Source organism: Chiloscyllium punctatum, chromosome 45 (genome assembly GCF_047496795.1).
Source record: "Chiloscyllium punctatum isolate Juve2018m chromosome 45, sChiPun1.3, whole genome shotgun sequence".
Classification (NCBI taxonomy): domain Eukaryota; kingdom Metazoa; phylum Chordata; class Chondrichthyes; order Orectolobiformes; family Hemiscylliidae; genus Chiloscyllium; species Chiloscyllium punctatum.
Genome location: NC_092783.1, coordinates 50514985 through 50539297, shown reverse-complemented (window position 1 = coordinate 50539297; position 24313 = coordinate 50514985). Strand labels below are relative to the sequence as shown.

Below are 24313 nucleotides of genomic sequence, written 5' to 3'. Positions count from 1 at the left end.
ATCGAAGTGGAGTAAGGAATAAATGCATAAAAGTGTAGTTATGGCTAATTCCTCGAGATTTCATTGGTGTGCTTTTACTATAGTTTGAAATTTCAATCATGTTCATTTTTACCTTAATAATTTGACTGTACAGGGTTATCTGTATTATGTTTATTAACCTATGAATACGGTGGCTCAGTGGTTAGTACTGCTGCCTCACAGCACCAGTGTCCCAGGTTCGATTCCAGCCTCGGGCGACTGTCTGTGAGGAGTTTGCACATTCTCACCGTGTCTGCATGAGTTTCCTCTGGGTGCTCTGGTTTCCTCCCACCCTCCAAAGATGTGCAGGTCAGGTGAATTGGCCATGGTAAATTGCCCATAGTGTTAGGTGCATTCGTCAGAGGGAAATGGGTCTTGGTGGTTTATTCTTCGGAGGGTCGGTGTGGACTGGTTGGGCTGAAGGGCCTGTTTCCACACTAATCTAAAACATGCAAACTAATAACAAACAGCCCTTGAACCAGCAATGCTACTCAGTAAGATCATGGCTGATCTAATTTTAACCTCAACTCTATATTCCTGCACAACCCCAAAATTCTTTCATCTCATCCATAATCAAGAATCTATCTACCTCTGCATTAAAAATAGTTGAAGATTTGACATTCGCTGCATTTTGAGGAAAGGAATTTCATAGATTCATAACCTTCCGAGAAAAGAAAAGCTGATTAAATATTACTGATTAGTGGCAAGTAACATTAACGCCATATCAATGACCATTATCAACAAGAAGGAGTTCAACACTTACCATTTTCAATCAATGGCATTTCCATCAGCAAATACAATATATCCAGAGGATTTCTCTTCATCAGAAACCTCCCACATAAATGCTACAAAATCAGGTCAGAAATGGGACTTCTGCTCCAAGTAATTTTCCTCGTGATACCCATGGCCTGCTCTCCATTTGCAGGAAAATATGGAATAGTCAAATTCCAGGGGATGAGACTGAAAATGTAAATTAAGCAGTGTGCATGGAGATAGCTGAGGAGGCCTCTATGTAACCAGATTTCCCTACAAACACACTCCACTTCATAAAACATCCAAAGCAAAAACACACAATATTTATTCTTAAAGTTAATCATACCTTATAATGAAGGGCTTTTGCCTGAAATGTCGATTTTCCTGCTCATTGGATGCAGTCTGACCTGCTATGCTTTTCCAGCACCACTCTAATCTTGACTCACACCTTATGATGACCTGACCTTGAAAAAGGCATTGAAAAATGTCATGAGTTAGCTTTGGAAATGCACGGTAATCTTCCTCTGACTATCTTTGGGCAAGCGTGATACATGTTTTTGATGCAACCAAACATGTTTTCCGTGCTGCAGTGTGAAATCCCAGGGATTCTCTTCAATCTTCGGTTTGGGAAACAAGAGGACAAGTAGCCAGGCATTTACCAGTTCATCTGAAAGTTCAGGGTCTTCAGCTTGGCTGATGAAGGCATTGTATCTCCAAATTGCATCGCCCATTAATTCTGTTGCTTAGCATATGGTGTGACTGTGTGGTGTTTGGTGGCAAGACAGTCAACATAACACCAGTGATGTTGGAGGGGCACAAGCAGTTGTCTCTAATGATGATAATCTTCCTTTACTTCCATCAGTATATTTTGCCCACTTTGCTGATCCTTGCCTCACAAGTGTTAGAGGTGGTTTTGTTGACCTCATAATGCTTGAATCATTGCTTGACATTTGCAAAGGATCATGGTTTCCTGGACTTTCCTGTCACAAGAAACAGCATCCTTTCAGTGCCATTCCTGTTGGCACAGACTCAAGCAATGGCATATATCTTGCTCCAATTTCCAAGATTATGCACTTCACCATTGAACACGAAGGAATGGTCTGGCAAATGACTGCAAAACAGGCCTGTTTCATCCATGTCAATAATGTTTCTTGCTGCATATGAATTCAGGATTTGGCTGAGACTATCTTGGAGCCAATCATCTGTTGTTGCTGCTGTAACTGCCACACCCTCACCACATAACTAACGTGCAGGAGATCTTCCCATGGATCAGTCTTGACTCTGTGGATGAACTTCATGTGGACCAGCCTCTTTGCCACTGGAGATGGGACATTCTCCACTCAAACTGCCTTGAACCACACTAGCCGAGCTGCTTCAACAGCTGTATTCACCTTGCTGTAGAGAATGCCTGCCTGTTGAACTGTTCCAAGTTGGTCTCTTTGTGGTTCAGAACAGATGATAAACTCAATGGCGGAATTTCCCAACCCCTTGCAATATTTGCTTTGTTCCAGAGCTTCCATTTGCTGTGTCAACTTCACATTCTCTCCAATTGTAACATGACACTTGTAACCTTCTCACTGTTTAAGACATACATGCAGTGTTTGAACATTATTTACACACATAGGGCTCAGTATCAAACAATATCTTGTGCACAGCTGCATGATGTTGGGCTCCTGTGATTTAACTCTATTCTGATTGATCGGTACAGCCTTATAACAAGTTTACACAAGTTCAGCTCAGTAACCAGTGCTCAATTTCAGCTTATCCTAGGCATCGTTCTACTGGATTCACTACTCTGTTGGTGGGAATGGCTAATGACAGTGGCACACTCAGAGTTTCGTGTCATCCAGATTTGAATCATGGCAATTTCATTCTACAAGGCAGAAGTTAACATCCTGATGGAGTACTCTCCACTTACCTAGATCAGCGCAGGTTCAAAAAATTCAACGCTCTGCAGGGCAAAGTCCATATAACAGCTTAAATGTCTACCCCCTTCACCATTAGCATAGTGGCTGCAGCATGTAGCATTGATAAGATGGAGTGCAGGAACAATGGCAAGTATTCTTTGTCAGCAACACCCAGATCCACATCCTTCATCACTTAAGAGGTGAAGGGCAGTAGATGTATGAGATCAGCAACACCTCCAGGTTGATCCACAACACCCTGACCTGGAGAAATATGACTGTTGCTTCCAGCACTGAGGGAGAATTTTCACCACACAGACTACAACCACCATCTGACCACCATCTTTTTGGTTTATTTTCTCTGAGCCAGCAAACTCTCCCAAACCTGTCCCCGACCCAGCACACTGCCAAACTGTATCACTGTCTCATTATAATTACACCGACACCAGACACTGTTCCTGTTAATATTCTTAAATCAAAGTGGTCTTACATCCGATATCAGAGCTGCTCATCCTTTGCAGCTGTATTCATAAAAGGCTCAGTTCATCAGCACCGGCTCAAAACTCTGCAACTCTCTCCCATCAGCTTTGTGGGAACTCCTTCAGCACAGGGACTGTAGCTCCTCAACAAAGAGAGCATCAACTTCTCATGGAAGCCCTAGATGGCCAATACTGTATATACTCAAATTCTTTAGAATGTTTCTCAAAGTTAAATTTATGGGGTCAACTATTACATGGATACTACTTTTGAGGGGCTACAATTCATGCTACAGTCCAAAATACTGTCATTAGCAGAAACACAACTGATCTCTAAAAGAATAATGAAGAAAAACACAACGAATTGTAGTAATATGACTGTATTCTATGAGTGCTACTGGGGAACTGAGCTCAGCTGAGCTGCACACAAAGGGAGGTTGTCACCTGATCTGACCTGATGAGTCTTAAACTTTCCTGCCAAATTGATGTGAATTGTACATCAAAGCACATAATAGTATGAGAAAACAATTCATTTCCCCATTGTAACATTTATGTACAGGATAATACCTTGACTCGTAAATGTTGCTCTGTTATCTGTGAAGAACTACATGAGATATAAGGAAAATTCCAGACTTTTTGACAAAAATTGGGGGTCAAATTTAACATGAGATCGATTTTTACTCAAGTATATACAGTAAATGTCAATCTCACCAGAGGCACTACTGACCAGGACTGAGTGAGACACATTGAGTTTGTGGATAGAAGCCATTGGAGTCTAATCAGTGCTCTACAGTGAAGTTTACCAAGAAGCTCAATACACACATTTGTTCCAATATAACAGAAACAACTACATTGTATAATTACTACAATATATCCCTGCGGTACTGGCTGCAAACCAGAATAATGCTGCGGTTTTGTTTTATTCCAATCCAACAAAAGGATTAGTTGTTCCCTGTGTCCGTCATAATAAATACCAATAATCACAATTCAAAGGTACATTATAGATCAACCCCTTGAGACTTTTTAAATTTTACATAATGAAGGACCATCAAAAATCTGATTCAGAACCTGGGTGTCAGAGGAAAACAGAGAAGAGTGTTTTATTTTAATTGTGCGTTCATGTTTCCCCTGTTTTTATCTCCACTCAGCGATGAGCCGTTGTTTCCCTGGCTTCTTGCAAAATGGTTTTTTTTTATTTTAAAAGAATAATAGTGACGGCTTTAAATCCACAGGTGCATCAGTACTTTCGCTGTTTACCTGAAGAAAACATTCCATATGTCAACAGCATTGGAGAGAAATTCCGAATCAAACAGCTCCTGGAACAGCTCCCACCCCATGATAATGATGTAAGTATCTGTGTAACTCTATGCAAGTACAATTGAGTCATAAACTGTTAAGAATTAAGATTAACCGCATATACAAAACAAAATCTAAGTGATTATTGTTTGAAAAGAGCACAAGTAGAATATCAAAGAATTATCAAGACTTATTCGCTCATCAAGATCCATTCTATGATTCAGAGAACACCATTTATTGATACAAGTCGCTACATCTGCGATCGCATCCAAAGTCAGCAAATCACTGTTGATAGATCTTGATTTTATGCAACTTGTGCCGAATACATGACAGCAAGTCAGTAGCCTGGTTTATTTTTGTTCCCATTGATTTCGACGGCCTGTTGATTTGCTCTCGTCCATTTGACTATTGCAGTCAGTGTTGCTCAACTGTGTAAAGAACCTGTGACCTTCACAGGCCACCAGTGTTGCATTCACATATCATTCTTGGGTCAGTGATCGTTTTCTTGTCTTCGAACCTGTGGTCATGGGTTCAAACTTCACACCAGTGACCTGAGCATACAATCCAGGCTGATACACAGCACTGGGAGAAAGTGAGGACTGCAGATGCTGGAGATCTGTTGCTGGAAAAGCGCAGCAGGTCAGGCAGCATCCAAGGAGCAGGAGAATCGACGTTTCGGGCATAAGCCGTTCTTCAGGAATGAAGGGCTGAAGAAGGGCTTATGCCCAAAACATCGATTCTCCTGCTCCTTGGATGCTGCCTGACCTGCTGCGCTTTTCCAACAACACATTTTTCAGCTCTGATACACAGCACCCCTTGCTACTGCACTGTACTGCTGGAGTTGATAACTCTTGCATGATGCATCAAACCAAAGTTAAAAATCACACAACACCAGGTTATAGTCCAACAGGTTTAATCGGAAGCACTAGCTTTCAGAGCGACGCTCCTTCATCAGGTGGTTGTGGAGGACGCAATTGTAAGGCACAGAATTTATAGCAAAAATTTACAGTGTGATGTAACTGAAATTATACATTGAAAAATACCTTGATTGTCTGTTGAGTCTTTCATCTGTTCGAATACCATGGTAGTTTCACTTCTTTCATGTGTAAATCACAAAACATTTAAAAGTTGCATTCTCAGGTTAACTGTAACAATTAGTGTTAGGTAGACAATATGGTGAAGGTGTTAGCCCCCGTGTTCTCTGCCATGATGTTTAGATTGATTCTAATCTAAAAAATGAGATAACAGAGTTTTACATGAATTCATGCAGTTTTTGAGCAAAGTACAATGTAACTCTGCAAGTTAAAATTCACCCCACAAACATATATGTATATGTGTGCATGTGGATCTTTGTGTGTGTGTGTGTGTGTGTAGAACATAGAACATAGAACATAGAACAATACAGCACAGAACAGGCCCTTCGGCCCACGATGTTGTGCCGAACTTCTATCCTAGATTAAGCACCCATCCATGTACCTATCCAAATGCCGCTTAAAGGTCGCCAATGATTCTGACTCTACCACTCCCACGGACAGCGCATTCCATGACCCCACCACTCTCTGGGTAAAGAACCCACCCCTGACATCTCCCCTTTACCTTCCACCCTTCACCTTAAATTTATGTCCCCTTGTAACACTCTGTTGTACCCGGGGGAAAAGTTTCTGACTATCTACTCTATCTATTCCTCTGATCATCTTATAAACCTCTATCAAGTCACCCCTCATCCTTCGCCGTTCCAACGAGAAAAGGCCGAGAACTCTCAACCTATCCTCGTACGACCTACTCTCCATTCCAGGCAACATCCTGGTAAATCTTCTCTGCACCCTCTCCAAAGCTTCTACATCTTTCCTAAAGTGAGGCGACCAGAACTGCACACAGTACTCCAACTGTGGCCTAACCAAAGTCCTGTACAGCTGCAACATCACTTCACGACTCTTGAATTCAATCCCTCTGCTAATGAGCGATAATACTCCATAGGCCTTCTTATAAACTCTATCCACCTGAGTGGCAACTTTCAAAGATCTATGTACATAGACCCCAAGATCCCTCTGTTCCTCCACCTGACCAAGAACCCTACCATTAACCCTGTATTCCGCATTCTTATTTGTTCTTCCAAAATGGACAACCTCACACTTGGCAGGGTTGAACTCCATCTGCCACTCCTCAGCCCAGCTCTGCATCATATCTAAGTCCCTCTGCAGCCGACAACAGCCCTCCTCACTGTCCACAACTCCACCTATCTTTGTATCATCTGCAAATTTACTGACCCACCCTTCGACTCCCTCATCTAAGTCATTAATAAAAATTACAAACAGCAGAGGACCCAGAACTGATCCCTGCGGAACTCCACTTGTAACTGGGCTCCAGGCTGAATATTTACCATCTACCACCACTCTCTGACTTCGACCGGTTAGCCAGTTTTCTATCCAATTGGCCAAATTTCCCTCTATCCCATGCCTCCTGACTTTCCGCATAAGCCTACCATGGGGAACCTTATCAAGTGCCTTACTAAAATCCATGTACACTACATCCACTGCTCTACCCTCATCCACATGCTTGCGTGTGTTTGTGTGTGTGTGTGTGTGTGTGTGTGTGTGTGTGTGTGTGTGTGTGGGTTGGGGGGTTGTGAGTGTCAAAGAGAGTGTATATGTGTGTGTATGTGAGTGTAGAGTGTCTTAAGTCTGTGAGGGGGTGCATGTGTGTGTGTGTGTGTGTCTGGGATGGGGAGTTGTGAGTGTCTGTGAGAGAGAGTGTATATGTGTGTGCGTGAGTGTAGAATGGTCTAAATCTCTGAGAGGATGCATGTGTGAGTGTAGGAGTGTGTGTGTCTGTAAGGGTGTGTGTGAGTGTCTGTGTGCGTGTCTGTGTATATGTGTGTCCATGTGTGTGTGTGTGTCTGTAAGGGTGTGTGTGAGTGTCTGTGTGCGTGTCTGTGTATATGTGTGTCCATGTGTATGTGTGTATGTGCATGTATAGGAGTGCCTGTGTGTGTGTATGGTGCAATGGTGGTCACCTGTAATGTGACATGCACCCAAGGTCCCAGTTGAGGCCCTCCCTATGGGTACCGAACTTAGCTATCAGCCTCTACTCAGCTACTTTTCACTGCTTCCTGTCCTGAAGTCCACATTGGAGAATGGTTACCTGAAGGTCGAGGTCAAATGTCCTGGACCACAGAAGTGTTCCCCAACTAGGAGGGACCCTCCTGTCAGTTGATTATTGTGCGGTGCCCATTCCTCCGTTGCCGTAGCCTTTGTTCGGTTTCCAAATCCAACCAAAGGTTCTCTCTGGGGAACTTAAACAAATTCCTTGGCATATTGAGGAAGCATAGGGAGTCATGATGTATGCTTCTCTCTCAACCCGAAACGTCGATTCTCCTGTTCCTTGGATGCTGCCTAACCTGCTGCGCTTTTCCAGCAACACATTTTCAGCTCAGCTTCTCTCTCAACCAACATCACTAAACGGCAAATTTATCCAGATTTTTTTTACTGCTGAGGGATCTTGCTGAGTGCAAATGAGCAAACTTGTTTTCAATATGATGACAATGACACTTCAATCTACTATATCGGTAGTAAACTGCTATGTGACATCCTAAGAATGTATTATATAAATGTGAAAAGTATTATATAAATGCGGGCTATTTCTTATCATACAGTCTTCCTATCAAAGCAGCCAGCTTTGCTAAGCTATTCCAGTTTTGAGATATAAAAATAGACTGGAAGGACTGGGACCTTTCTCACTGGAATTTAGGAGCTGGAGGGTTGACCTTATTGAGGTTTATAAAGTCATGAGGGGCATAGATAGACAAGGGTCTTTTCCCTAGGGTGGGAGAGTTCAAAACTAAGGGATATATTATTAAGGTGAGATGAGAAAAATTTAGAAAGGACATGAAGGGGCAACAGTTTTACACAGAGAGTGGTTTGTGTGCGGAATCAATTGCCAGAGAAAGTTGTGGATGCAAGTACAGTTACAGTATTTAAAAGACATTTGGATAAGTTCATGAAGAGGAAAGGTTTGGAGGGATATGCGCCAACAGCAGGCAAGTGCGACTAGTTTAGTTTGGGAACATGGTCAGTGTGGACTAATTGGACCAAAGGTCTGTTTCTGTATGATATTGTGCGCAGTTCTGGTCCTCTTCCTATCAGAAAGATGTTGCGAAACTTAAAAGGGTTCAGAAAAGATTTACAAGGATGTTGTCAGGGTTGGACGATTTGAGCTATAGGGAGAGGCTGAACAGGCTGGGGCTGTTTTCCCTGGAGCGTGGGAGGTTGAGGAGTGACCTTATAGAAGTTTTTAAAATCATGAGGGGCATGGATAGGGTAAATAGACAAGGTCTTTTCCCTGGGCTGAGTGAGTCCAGAACTAGAGGGCATAGGTTTAGAGTGAGAGGGGAAAGATATAAAAGGGACATAGGGGGCAACTTTTTCACATAGACGGTGGTACATGTATTGAATGAGCTGCCAGAGGAAGTGGTGGAGGCTGGTACAATTACAACATTTAAAAGGCATCTGGATGGGTATATGAATAGGAAGGGTTTAGAGGGATATGGGCCAAGTGCTGGCAAATGGGACTAGCTTGGGTTGGGATATCTGGTTGACATGGGCGAGTTGGACTGAAGCTTCTGTTTCCGTGCTGTACATCTCTATGACTCTCTGACTCCAAGACTCTGTAACTACTCTAGGCAGCTCACTATTCCATTCTTTGACCAAAATTAAGTAAGAAAAGTCCTGATATCATAAATTAACACACACTAGTTGAAATTTGTCTGCCTTTGTCCTACCATCGCTGTTTAATTTAAAGTAGAACTCTAGCTCGATCATTTTCTAACACTCCCTTGTCTGCATAACTCCCTTGGGTCCCTTCTCCCTCATCTTGGCTTAAAACTGCAAGAAAGTTTAAATGAAACCAATAGTTTTATATATAAACATGTCAAAAATGTTTAATAAGCCTTTCGACGACCTGTGAGGCAAAGAGTAATATGACTTTGAAACGGAACAGTAAATTCTGGAAACACACAGCAGAACCTTCAACCTTAAAGAAAGAAAGAACAATTTTTGGCTCAAACATTTCCATCAAACTCCCGGTACTGGCAGAGTTGATGACTATTTCCAGCTTTCACAGATCTTTTTATTTTCCTTACTGTCACTCAGAACTTTGTTCAATTGTTTTCACTTGTGGAATAAAAATAATGAGTACTGTTTAAGATCCAAAGTTCCACTCCACAGAAAGCAGAGAACAGTCCTCTTTCTCCATTTCTGAAATTATTAGATTCTTCATCTACTAGTTCTCATTTAAAAGGGAATTTCCACATTGCTCTCCAACACTGTCGAGTGTATAAAACATTTCAAATTAGTTTTCTACTAGCTTTCACTGTAACTGTAGTAAGGTAACAGTGAGCACAATGATGATGAACTTCCCCAATTACAATCTTTACAGTCTTGAGGCGCATAGGGATGTGGCCAGGGGGAGAGTGGGGGAGTGAGGAGTTTTTGCTACTGAACAGTCTTAGAGTCATACAGCATGGAAACAGACCCAAAAGCAGAAATTGATGGATAGGCTCAACATGACTGGCAGCATCGGTGGAGAGAAATCAAAGTTAATGTTTTGGGTTAAGTGACCCTGAAGAAAGGTCACTTGAAATAAAGGTTAACTCTGATTTCTGATTTACAGCATGCACAGTTTTTTTGGTTTTTATTTGGAAACAGACCCTTTGGTCCAATCAGTCATAGAGTACTTCACAGAGTTGTACAGCACGGAAACAGACCCTTCAGTCAAACTTGTCCATACCGACCAGATATCCTAAATTAACCTAATCCCATTTCCCAGCATTTGGCCCATATCCCTCTCAATCGACCCTATTCGTATACCCATCCAGATACCTTTTAAATGTTGTAATTGTACCAGACTCTACCATTTCCTTTGGCAGCTCATTCCACACTTGCACCACCCTCTGTGTGAAAACGTTGCCCCTTAGGTCCCTTTTATATCTTTTACCTCTCACCCTAAACCTAAGCCCTCTAGTTTTGGACTCCCCCACCCTGGGGAAAAGACCTTGTCCATTTATCCTATCCAGGCCCATCATGATTTTATAAGCCTCTCTAAGGTCACCCCTCAGCCTCCAGCGCTCCAGGGAAAACAGTCCCAGCCTATTCATCCTCTCCCTGTCGTTCAAACCCTCCAACCCTGGCAACATCCTTGTAAATTTTTTCTGAACCGTTTCAAGTTTCACAACATTCTTCCTATAGGAGGGAGACCAGAATTGCACGCAATATTCTAAAAGTGGCCAAATCAATGTCCTGTACAGCCGCAACATGATCTCCCAACTCCTGTACTCAATACTCTGACCAATAAAGGAAAGCATACCAAACAGCTTCTTCACTGTCCTACCTAATTGTGACTCCACTTTTAAGGAACTATGAACCTGCACTCCAAGGTCTCTTTGTTCAACAACACTCCCAAGGACTTACCATTAAGTGTATAAGTCCTGCCCTGATTTGCCTTTCCAAAATGCAGCACCTCACGTTTGTCTAAATTAAACTCCATCTGCCAGTCCTCAGCCCATTGGCCCATCTGATCAAGATCCTGTTATACTCTGAGGTAGCCTTCTTTGCTGTCCACCACACTTCCAATTTTAGTGTCATCTGTAAACCTATTAACTATACCTCCTATGTTCTCATCCAAATCATGTGGGAAATTATGTCTCACAAAATTGATTGAGTTTTTTGAAGAAGTAGTGAAGAAAATTGATGAGGGCAGAGTAGTGGACATGATTTACATGGACTTCAGTAAGGCATTTGATAAGGTTCCTCATGGTAGACTAGTTAGCAAGGTTAGATCACATGGAATACAGGGAGAACTAGCCATTTGGATACAGAACTGGCTCAAAGGTATAAGACAGAGGGCAGTGGTGGAGGGTTGTTATTCAGCCTGGAAGCCTGTGACCAGTGGTGTGCCACAAGGATCAGTGCTGGGCCCACTGCTTCCGTGCTGACCATAATCTCAAGCGAAACTAGACCCACTTGCTTTGTGGTTGGCCCAAATCACTCCAAGCATTTCTTATTCATGTACTTATCTAAATATCTTTTAAACATTATAAGTGTACCCACATCCACCACTTCCACCCATTGAGTTATGGTTGACATAACTTCTTAGGTCAAATGCCAGTACAATTTGGTCTGAGCTTTGGGTTTACTCACATAACATCCACCTCAAAGATAGGGTTCCTGTTGTTACTAATGTCCTGATGTTTAACAACACTGTTTCCATTGCAGCAATATCACAGATACGTAGTGTGGGTTCTGTGTTTATTGATGTTATTGTAAATTACACACACTGACTGACTAAGCACACTGTACAGACTCCAATGCACTGGCAGTGACTGAAGGTGAGACGGGTACCTGGCTACTGGAAGATCACATGACGTGATTAAAGTTACACTGCCTATCTCATCTGGAATCTATGCACTAAAGCAACAATAGTTATTACACAGTAGAAGGACACCTTTCAACTCATCCAGTCCTTTCTGGTAAGTTTGCAGAGCAATAGACTCACACACTTGACCTGGTTCAAACCCGCCCATTCCCGAAAATCCTTTTCTCTCACGTGTTATTCCGATTCCCTTTCAAAATGAAGAATCATCAAACATCAGCTGCAATGATCACAATTAACCACAAGTATATTCTCTCAAAACTTATGTCCACAAACCAGACATTTTTTAGAATGCCATGTGTCAGTTATTGTGTGCAATTCTGGTTTGCCTGCTACAGGAAAGATGTTGTGAAACTTGAAAGGGTTCAGAAAATGTTTACAAAGATGTTTGCCAGGGTTGGAGGATTTGAGCTAAAGGTAGAGGCTGAATAGGCTGGGGCTGTCTTTTCCCTGGAGCGCCGGAGGCTGAGGGGTAACCTTATATCTGGATGGGTATATGAATAAGAAGGGATATGGGCCAAGTACCGGCCAATGGGACTAGATTAGGATACGATATCTGGTCAGCATGGACAAGTTGGACCGAAGGGTCTGTTTCTGTGCTGTACATCTCTATGACTCTATGACTCTAAGTCAACTTCCCATGTGCCTGGATAATTCAGCTGCCTGATGCTGACTTTGTAATCTGATAGTCTCCAAGTGACCACTTATAACCCCACATGACCCAATTGGTCTGAGCAGCCCACATGTGGCTCAAAATCTGGCAAAATCCAAAATCTAGCATGGACTCGGTTCCAAGGTTGTCCGATTTGAGAGATTGGATCTTAATGCGAATCAACTTTTAATAATCACTGCCCACCCGATCTGGTATGGAAGAGCATTGTCTAGTGTTGAACTAGTGTTGAACATGGAATGAGCTGCCAGAGGATGTGGTGGAGGCTGGTACAATTGCAACATTTAAGGGGCATTTGGATGGCTATATGAATAGGAAGGGTTTGGAGGGATATGGGCCGGGTGCTGGCAGGTGGGACTAGATTGGGTTGGGATATCTGGTCGGCATGGATGGGTTGGACCGAAGGGTCTGTTTCTATGCTGTACCTCTCTATGACTCTATGACTCTAAACGTACAGAACAGGGGGGACACTGGAATGCATAGCCTACAATTCCTGAAGGAAGCTGGTTAAATAAAGAAGGTAATTTAGAATGCCTTCCTTTATTAGCTGAGGCACAGAATGGAAGAGCTATGGATGTTCTGCTCCAGCTACATAAGTTAGTAATAATGCCACAGCTACAAAGAGTTCTGTTCATGGTATTAAAGGAAGGATGTGATCATGCTAGTAAGGTTACAAAGGAGATTTACAAGAATGTTATTAGGATTGAAGAATTCTAACCAAGAGGACAGACTCCTTTCACTTAACAATAAAGACACAGATTTAAACTAATTGGCAGAAGGATCAGAATGCAGTTGAGGAGAAATGCCACCCTCAGAGGGTGGTGGGTGGTTGGAATTCACTCCCTGTAAATGGTGACAGAGACTAAAACCCTCTTTAAAAACGTACGTGGCTACAAACTTGAAATGGTGTAGCCTGGAAGGCTACAGTACAGAAACTGCAAAACAGGAGTTGGGTTGCTAGTTCATGGTACAGTCACAATGGGCCGAATGGTCTCCTTTTGTAGCGGAAACTTCCATATGCACCCTAAGACTCCAGGAGAAAGTGAGTACTGCAGATGCTGGAGAGTCAGAGTCGAAAATGGTGGTGTTGGAAAGCACAGCAGGTCAGGCAGCATCTGAGGAGCAGGGGAGTCGATGTTTTGGGCATAAACCCATCATCACAATTTCCAGTGCCACCCTTTTCAACCCTAAGATTTGAGATGGAATCACATTGAGCTTTGATTCTCAATTTATACCAAGTTAATTGATTTGGGGCAGTTTTGAGACATCCAACAATTGATTTCCTTTACCTGGATATACGGAATTAATTAACCTTGCATTCCTGATCCAGTGATCTTTGCGAGAAGAGCAGGAATCAAGTGAATGAGTGATCCCAAATCCTGCTGAGAACATTTCCATGAAAATCTGATATCTGGCCTAGTAAAAAAAGCTATTGCTTGGAAAAGATAAAGGCAGATGTCATGCACCCATTGAAGCACAAATAAGAGGGGGGAGGGAGGAATGATCACATGGAAATGTTGACTGGTCTTTGCAGTCATTTTTAGTCTATAAACTGGATATTGGCACTGTAGTTCATAAAGGGTTAATTTCAGTTCCCATGAGAAACAATGGCAAATGTAAAGCATCAATTGGAACATTGAAAACTATTACAACAGTTCATTTGTTAACTGTAAAGGGAGTAATAAAGAGTATTTAGTTTCATGAACAAACCTCCTAAGGTACGATTACCATGAGGAAACTAAATGAAAGCTTATATGGCTGGCTTCTAAAATATAACAGCCCCTTATTATTGCAATTTTACTCACATACTTAAATTGGTTTGTATAATGTAGTAGCAGTTTAAAAACCCTCTTTAAATGCATAAAGGACAATTATCAATACATTTCAGTTAAGGTGTTCCATTCACGGTCTTGTGTTATGAACAGTGCAGGGAGAAAATATCCAGAAGCCATTTACTGAAAAAAAGGGCCCCACACCAAAATTAAAATAATATTTTCTTAATTGTTAAATGGAACTGAACAATACAACTGTTTCAGTTACACTTTCCTTCTCAAACTGGGGCCCATTTTGTAATCCAGCACATACTAAAATGTTAACGGTCTCTTTGACAGCATGAAGTGGAATGTGTTTGGGTAAAGCCAACCAAGTTCAAAATCAGTGCAGTGTGCCAATAATTCAACATTACTTGAGAGAAGCCACAAATGAATGTTTAAGTTAAGCATGGGTTTACTCTGGGAAGCCCTCCTCGCTTTTCAAAATAATGTGAATAAAACAATTCGAGATACAGAGTTCAACAGTACATCTTATGCTTTCCTCTTACCAACTCCATCTGTCTCCCTGGCAACTGTCAGACATTAAACTAGCTTGCTAAAAATGTTGGTGTCACATTTGACCCCATGATCAGTTTCTAACATTATATTTGTGGGCTCACTAAGACTGCCCATTTTCACCTCGGTAGCGTTGCTCAACCTATCCCCTTCCCCAGTTCACCTGCTACTGCGTTCCTCATTATCTCTGGAATTGCCTCTACCTTCCTGGCTGATCTCCACATCCTACCCTCCTTGAGGAGATCCAAAACTCTTCTCTAAACTTGAGCCAAGACCCTGCCAGTCCTGCTCTCGCTAACCTACATCAAATCCCAAACAAGCAAAAGTCTTAGTTTCAAAATTCTCATCCTTGCTTTCCAATCCCTCCATGGCCTCTCCCCTCCCCATCTCTAGAGTGTCTTATGGCCCCATAGCCCTCTGAGATACCTGTTCTCCTCTAATTCTGACCTCTTAAGTATCCTCTATTTTAATAATTGAAACTTTAGCAGCCAAGCTTGTGCTTACCTCTCTACAACTCTTCTCTTTCCACCTCACTTTCCTCCTTAATATCTATCACATGACCAAGCTTTTGTTATCTGACAATATATCTCCTTATACGGCTTGCTGTCATATTTTACTTTCTTGTTCTCTTGTTAAATGTCTTGAGATATAATTTTTATTCAGAATGCAATGCCATAAAAATTGCTGTTCTTCCTTCTTTCTCTCTGCTCTTGTTTGTTTGTGTAGCAGGTGGTGGGTGGTGGCTGGGAGAATTGAGACCAGATTCTCTAATGCTTGGTACAGGACACTAGATGGGCAAACATGAAAGATGGTTCATAGAATCCATACAGTGTAGAAGGAGCCCATCAAGTCTACACCAACCCTCTGAAGAACATCCCACCCAGAACCAAAGCCCTACCCTACCCCTGTATTGCCCATGGCTAATCCACATAGCCTGCACATCCCTGGACACTATAGCATGGCAAATCCACTGAACCTGCACATCTTTGGATTGTGCGAGGAAACCGGAGCACCTGGTAGAAACCTATGCAAGTGCAGAGAGAACGTGCAACTCCACACAGACAGTTACCCGAGGCTGGAATCGAACCCAGGTGTCTGGTGCTGGGAGGCAACAGTGCTAACCACTGAGCCACCATGCCACCCATGGTGATCATGGGCGCCTTTTGATCTCCCTCTGCAAATAGTATCAAATCATTTAAAATGGTGCAGCTCCGATCCACACCTGGACATATCCAATTACTTTGGATACTTCTAATCAATCTGTGCAGAGATGTTTTGATCCTCCTCTGGAGCAGATGGGACTTGAATCCAGGTCTCCTGGATCAGAGGTAGTGACCATACTGCTATGCCACAAGACCACACCCCATTACTTTAAGCTCTCCAAATGCTTCCATGATGGATGGCTTTGTCTTCAGCTGCCGAGGGCCTAAAGTTCTAGAATTTCCTCCATAATTCATCAAAGCATTTTAAAGTTGTAACACCAATAATTCTCCATAATTTATAGAAGCATTTAAAGGTTTACATCACTAATAGGTTAACTCTGTCGCTGTCATTCTCTATACATCTAACTCATGCGATTAGTACATTAGTTAAATTGTACTTTACCATGTTGGTCAAAGAAGAAATTTTGGCTAAAACGTTGTCGGAACTCTGTGTTCTTGATCAAACAAAACCAAGGGATCTTTAATATCGATATCATCCATTGGAAGCTGCAAAGAAAAGCCTTAACCAAAAGATATCAGCCTGAGCACAAAGTATCAGCCTAGACCAGGGATCAGCAAGTTTAATAACAAGAAAACCCAATTATTTCTAAAAATGCAGTATTTTATGAGGAACAAAATTGTGACTCTTATGTTAGTAATAACGAAAAACAAGTTCATAGACACATTAATGAATTTCTAAGCAATACCTTTTAACCAGTCCTCATAAATGTACTTGTATTAACATCAATGCAAAATGGCATTTGATTATCAACATGTTAAAGACGTTTACAAAAAGATTGCTAATTGACTGAAACTTTCTCATAAACACATTCTCAATAAACATATAAAATCCTGAAATAAGTAATTTAATCACCATCAAAATCTGCGAGTGACTCACATGATCAGCTGGTGAGAGATATGAAAGCCATTAACACAACATTTTTTAAGGCACTAAATTTTCAAGCAACTTAATTTCTTTGCAATAAAGGCACTCAGCAAGTAATCACTTCTCCTCAAGAAGATTGGAGTACAATGGGAAGGCATCTGATCTAACAGAGCCATGGGCAGAAACCATCTGGGGCAATGTGTTCAGGTCTGAACTGCATCTCAGGGAGATTATTGTCCTTGGAATGTGTCCAGCACAAATTCACCAAAATGATACTGGGGTGAAAGGATGAAAAAACAAAATAAAAGCAAATTACTGCAGATGCTGGAATCTGAAACCAAAAGAGAAAATGCTGGAAAACCTTAGCAGGTCTGGCAGCATCTGTAAGGAGAGAAAAGAGCTGACGTTTCGAGTCTAACTGACCCTTTGTCAAAGCTTAAAGTGTCATTGAAGTATTTAAAATGAGAAGGAATCAATTGAGACAAAGCAAAGAAATTGTTTCCCCAGGTCAGGGAATCCAGAACAAAGAAACACAGATCGCCATATTTGTTTCCAGTTCCAGTGCACAACATTAAAAAAAAGCAGCTCCTCCAACCTTTGCTTTATAAATAACAGCCCTCACCCCTCTGTTTTGGTCCATGAAGGTTGGCTGGGGGAGAATTGGCAACTAAGGCAAAAGTGGTGGTGGCTGCCAGATTCCACGATGGGCTGAGGGGCCTCCATCACTGTGTTAAATGTTTAAAAATAAATAATAAAACATAAGATGTCTCTCCTGCTCTGACCACCTCACTCTTCACCTTGCTCCATCCAGGCCATCCTATGCATTCCCTCGTGACCTCTTATACTCTTATGCCAATCTTTGCCCCTAAACCCATATGTTATGGCCCCTGATTCTCCCTATATCACCCAATGCCCATTCACCCATCCCTGGCCCCACATATCCCCCATATCAATCTCTTCCCAAATGGCCCCTCATACTGCCATGCTTCCATCATCCCCATTGTCTTTTATGGTTCCTATGCCAAGTCATAATCTCTACCACCACCCTTTTCTCATCCATGTGTGCCAATTCACCCGTTATCCAGAGTGTGGATTAATAAGGAGGCATATTGACAGTAAATAAAATTATCATTCTAGTCCAGATAGAGAACTGGCTTGAAGGTAGAAGGCAGAAGCTGGTTGTGGAAGGTTGCTTTTCAGACTGGAGGCCTGTGACCAGTAGTGTTTCACAAGGATTGCTGCTGGGTCCACTGCTTTTCATCATTTATATTAATGATTTGGATGTGAACATAGATGGTATAGTTAGTAAGTTTGCAGATGACACCTAAATTGGAGATGTTGTGGACAGCAAAGATAATTACCTCAGAGTACAACGGGATCTTGATCAGATGGGCCAATGGGCTGAGGACTGGCAGATGGTGTTTAATTTAGATAGATGTGAGGTGGTGCATTTGGAAAATCAATTCAGAGAATGTCTAATACACTTACTGTAACGTCCTGGGGAGAGTTGCTGAACAAAGAGACCTTAGAGTGCAGGTTAATAGTTTCATGAAAGTGGAATCATAGGTAGGTAGGATAGTGAAGAAGGCCTTTGGTATGCTTTCCTTTATTGGACAGAGCTTTGAGAATAGGAGTTGGGAGATCATGTTCATTGGCTAGGCCACTTTTGGAATATTGCATATAGTTCTGGTCTCCTTCCTATCAGAAAGATGTTGTAAAACTTGAAAGGGTTCAGAAAAGATTTACAAGGATGTTGCCAAGGTTGGAAGATTTGAGCTACAGGGAGAGGCTGAATAGTCTGGGGCTGTTTTCCCCAGAGCATTGGATGCTGAAGCGTGACATTATAGATGCTTATAAAATCAAGAGGGGCATGGATAGGGTGAACAGACATGCTCTTTTCCCTGGCATGGGCGAGTCCAGAACTAGAGTGTATACATTTAGGGTGAGGGGGAAGAATTTAAAAGGGACTCAAGGGGCAATGTTTTCATGCAGAGAGTGGTGCATGTATGCTGTCAGAGGAAGTAGTGGAGGCTGGTACAATTACAACATTCAAAAGGCATCTGGATGGGTATATGAATAGGAGGTGTTTAGAAGGATATGGGCCCAGTGCTGGCAAATGGGACTCGATTAGATTAGGATATCTGGTCGGCATTGGATGAATTGGACTGAAAGGCCTGTTTCCATGCTGAACATCTCCATGACTCCCACTATTGGAACAAAACATATTTACCTTGCTGCAACTAATCCCTTATCTAAACAAACATTTCATTCAAGTGCTTAATATTTAATATTAACCTATGTTTCACGTAAAGGGCAAAACCACCAGAACAGGTCATGAATCCCAAGAGTTGTCCCTATTCCTGCCATTTAAATGACCAACAACCTCCACTGAATTCACGTGTTGGCCTGTTCTCAGTACATTATTTTTGGATTGTTACAGCGACCGTTGGGGGACCAATGGTACCCTTGTGGATATGGTCCCACAGCATCTTATGAGTGTATCCTTTGGGGTTGGCAGGGGTTTAAGTGTGGCTAATTGTAAGGGAGGTTGTTTAAGTGGTGCATTAACCCCTTTGGAACAGTCCAGCTTATCAACACTTGCCGACAGGAGTTAATGTGTCCAGAATTATCAACAAGCATCGACCATGAATGACCTGAAAGTCTGATTTGACCTGCCAAGAAGTGTTGACCTGTTAAGAAGTGTCACCAGGTACCAAAGTGTGGTTTATGTATTAGAATGCTTCTATCAATAGTGTAAGCTGTAATATAGAAATTTAAGTCATAGGACTTTTGTTTTCCTGGCAATAATCAATGAAGTGTAATAGTAGGTGAAGAACAAATAGGTTGATGAATGGATGTAGGCACTAAGTTGACATAGGGATACAAAGGGCTATGGGTAAAAGTCATTAAGTGGCATCAGTTAGACATGAGGATTTTGTGAGAATGAGGGAGGAATGAGGTGGGGACGATATGAATAAGGAATTAGAAAAAGAAAATGCTAACTATTTCAAACTGCTTGTAAAAAAAACAGTAGAATTTGGGGCATAATGGATTTTTGGGGGTGGCACGATGCCTCAGTGGTTCGCACTGTTGCCTCACAGCACCAGGGACCCAGGTTCGATTCCACCTTCGGGCGACTGTCTGGGTGGTGTTCTCATGCTCTCCCGTGTCTGTGTGGATTTCCTCCGGGTGCTCCGGTTTCCTCCCACAGTCCAAAAATGTGCAGTTTAGGCTCATTGGCCATGCGAAATTGTCCTGTAGTGTCCAGGGATGTCCAGGCTAGGTGAATTAGCCATTGTAAATGCAGGGTAATGGGGATATGGTGGGATGTTCTTCAGACAGGAGAAAGTGAGGACTGCAGATGCTGGAGATCAGAGCTGAAAATGTGTTGCTGGAAAAGCGCAGCAGGAGGAGTCCCTCCTCCCTACCTTTTATCTTAGCCTGCTGGACACACTTTCCTCATTTTTGAAGAAGGGCTTATGCCTGAAACATTGGATGCTGCCTGACCTGCTGTTCTTCAGACAATCAGTGCAGAGTCGACGGGCTGAATGGCCTCTTTCTGCACTGTAGGGATTCTAATCCATAATTTTCTCAGTGGGATGCATTTTAATAAAAAATCTTCTACTGCTTATTGAAGTGTGTGTTGATATAAGCACACCTAAACCTCACCTGCCAACCCCAATGGGCCCACGAGGGTACCATTGGTCTCCCAAGGGACAGTGTGACAATCCAAACAAAATGTACTGAAAACAGACCAACTCCTGAATTCAGTGGAGGCTGTCGGTCATTTAAATGGCAGGAATGGGGACAACTCTTGGAATTCGTGACCTGTTCTGGTAGCTCTCTCAAACTAGAGCTTAAAGCCAATAACTTTTGTCGACATATGTTATGGATAGTGACTTCTTGGATTTTAAATATGACATGCAATTCAATGGTACAAACAGTGCCAATTTACTAAAACTTGGCCATTGCTTTTAGTCGATAAATTGTGTGCTGTGGTTTATTTTGAGACCTTCTTAACTTGCTGCACTTTGTATTTATTCACAGGACGTGGATATCACTGGCCAGACCAGCATTACTTTCCCATCTCTAATTGCCCAGAGGGCAGTTAAGGATCAACCACATTGTTGTGAGTCTGGAATCACATGTAGGCCAGAATTAGTGAAGAGGGAAGTTTCCTTCCATAAAGCATATTAAAGAACCAGATGGTTTTCCTGACGATCAACAGTGATTTCTCGATCATTTCAGATTTGCTTTAATATTGAGTCCTGCCAGAATGGGATTCAAATCCAGGTCTCCAGAGCATAAACTGGATTTGTAGTTTAGCAATAATGCCACAAGGCCATCACCTTCCCAGAATGCATTTGGTTTGCACCCTGTGATTCACAGAACATATAACAATAAAGTTAACTCTGTCCTTTTTGTTTCACAGGAGAAATACTGCCAATCGCTGAGTGAAGAGGAGAAGAGGGAGTTGCGTGTCTTCAGTGGTCAGAGGAAGAGGGAAGCACTGGGACGTGGAATTGTTCAGGTGTTTCCTTTAACAGCCACTGGAGCACTCTGTGAAAAGGTGAGCTAAAAGCAAAAATGGGAATCCAACTGAGTAAATGGACTTGAACTCAGAAAATATTATTCAGATTTTTCTTTGTAATTCTTTCATGGGATATGGGTGTCACTGACATTTATTGCATATCCTTGAGAAGGTAGTGGTCAGCTGTAGTCTTGAGCTACTGCAGTTCGTGTGGTAAGGATGCCCACAGTGCTATTAGGGAGGAAGATCCAGTAACAGGATGCAATGTGACTTGGAGAGCAACTTGCAGGTGGTGATGCTCCCAAGCATTTGCTGCCCTTGTCCTTCGAAGTGGTAGATGTTGCAGGCTTGAACAGACTATTGTTGATGAGTCTCTGCAGTGCAATCTACCAACTGTACACACTGCTGCCACTGAGCATTAATGATGAAAGAGTGAATGTTTAAGGTGATGGTTGATGGCCCAGTCAGTGAGCTTTTTTTTCCCTGGATGACGCCAAACCATTTGTGTGTTATTGTAGCTGCACTCATCCAGACAAGTGACTCCTAACTTGTGCCTTGCAGATGGTGGCAAGGCTGTTACTTACCACAGAATTTCCAGCTATTTTAGCCAGGACACCTACATGACTGGCCCAGTTCAGATTCTCGGTAACCCTGTGGATGTTCAGTAAAGGGCAGAAGAGTGTTTGCTCACAAAAGGCACAGACATTTCTTCCTAAAGCTGCTTCACTCACACTGTCAGTGGACTAACTCCATTTCACTCTTAGTAGGATCCTTGCATTGACACCCAACAGGCAACATTAGACCATCTCCTATGATCCCCTAGTACTACAGCAATATTCCTGTTCTCTTGGACACACGGGGATAGGGTGGTGCCAGTAAATCAAAAGTGCTGGTGTACCCACTGAAGTTTGTGGTCATTATAGGAATTGTAAACAGAAAATATCTTGATGTATAGTACAACTTGCATAAGGCATACAGCCTCTTCACCTTTGATTCTTTTCACTACAAACAGTAAGGGGAAAAGCACTTCAGTCTTCAGCTGGTCATTTTACAATCAGTTCAGACTGACCTCAGTGAGATTTCCGGCGGCAATGGCAATTTGCAAAGACAGTTTTGATAACTCCAGTTGGTAAGGAACTGGAGAACATGAATTTTGCTGTGTTTTGAGCAAGCCAGTTATCTCTCTAATTCCTGTCTCCAGCTTACCATGTCTATCTCCAAACTTCAGGGATATTAGTTTCACTGATCAATTTAGTTATTGTCTGATCAAATAGTGTCAATTGAAGTGTCGAAAAATGTACTCAAATATGCAGACTTTGAAGGACATCAGGTTATAGGGAAGTTATAACAAGCCAGAGGCTGCTGTTTTGACCAGGGAATGAGAGAATGGTTGGGGGAGTGGTGGGGGGTGCGTGATGGTGACAGGGATCAAGGCCAGTCCAATGAACAAATGGTTTTAGAACAGTACAGTATAGGAAGAGGCCCTTTTACCATAATGCTATGCCAAACATGGCACCAAATTAAACTAATCCCTTCGGCCTGCCCTTGGCCCAAATCCCTCCCTTTCTTGCATGTTCATGTGAAAGTCCCTTAAACCCTTCTGAAAGTCCCTTAAACCCTTCCACCACCCCTGGCAGTGCGTTCCAGATTCCTACTCCAATCTATGTAAAAAAAAACTTGCCCCTCACATCCCCTTTGAACTTTCCCCCTCTCACCTTAAATGCATGCCTCTAGCATTAGACATTTCAATTCTGGGAAAATGATTTTGACTTTCAACCCTACCTATAATAAAGGGGTTTTAATTTGCACAGCCCTTTCACAATTTTATGCCCGTCAGCTTCTGTAAATGCAATAAATTTATTTGCATATCTGACTTCAGCCCTACTAAAGTATCCATCAATAGATGATCTCTGGCCATCTGTGACCTGGCAAAATTTAGGACCTTGTGGTGTCAGGAATGGACCTTTCAAATACAGTGAAGTGACTATGTCATTGAGCATGTTCAGAAACATATCTTCAAGCAACTTTAACCGATAGAGATTCATGTCCCTTTATAATACATTACAATAATGGACATATTGACGTCCTAAATTTTCTTTTATTGATTGACAGAATCAGAACTTACCACCTGTTCCTTACTGCTCTTATCTGAATGACATGTGAGATCACTTCAGAGGAAAGTTAACAAACAACTACATTACAATGAGTTTAGAGTCATACACAGACCAAACCATGTAAGGTTGATAGATTGCCCTCTCGAAAGGACTTTAGTGAACTCAAAATAGTTTTTAATGATCAAATAATAACTTTGATGTCTGTATAAAAATCATATTGCTATTGCGACAAATACAGGATGTGGGGTGAAATGCTGAGGTAGTCAGAGACCCCAACACAATAGAACTCAATAGCTGAGATAGAAATAAGATGATCACAAGGTCTTAATGGCACTGTTTAAATCTGTGGATCATTTAGAATCATAGAATCCTTCCGCAAGGAAGGCAGTCATTCAGCCCATCATGACTGATATGTCTTTTTGAAACAGATTTCCAATTCAGTGCATTCCTGTCCCCACAGCTTAGTTAATCTCTGCCCTTTTGCGTATACTTACTACATAATAGGTTACATTTGACTACTCAGGGTCACAGGTGATGGACTGGTGTAGCTAATTTTACAGAGATTGTCAATTCCAGGGACTGGTGAGGGAATCCCTCTACATATACCCTCAACATTCCCTTTGCAAGGAAATTATGACTCTTCAGCTGATGACCCTTCTCTCCATCATAAGATCAGCAGTTTACTGATGATTGCACAATGCTTAGCACCAT

The 24313-nt window shown here is 42.1% G+C and overlaps 1 protein-coding gene across 8 annotated transcripts in view; it reads left to right on the top strand.

The window, feature by feature from the left end:
- LOC140467397 (prickle-like protein 1) overlaps nt 1–24313 on the top strand; it is a 144002-nt gene that overhangs the window by 95486 nt on the left and 24203 nt on the right. For all 8 annotated transcript variants that reach the window (XM_072563729.1, XM_072563728.1, XM_072563725.1 and 5 more), the window contains 2 exons: nt 4384–4497; nt 21390–21527. In XM_072563729.1, the coding sequence (XP_072419830.1) occupies nt 4384–4497; nt 21390–21527 (252 nt within the window). The remainder of the gene's footprint in view (nt 1–4383; nt 4498–21389; nt 21528–24313) is intronic.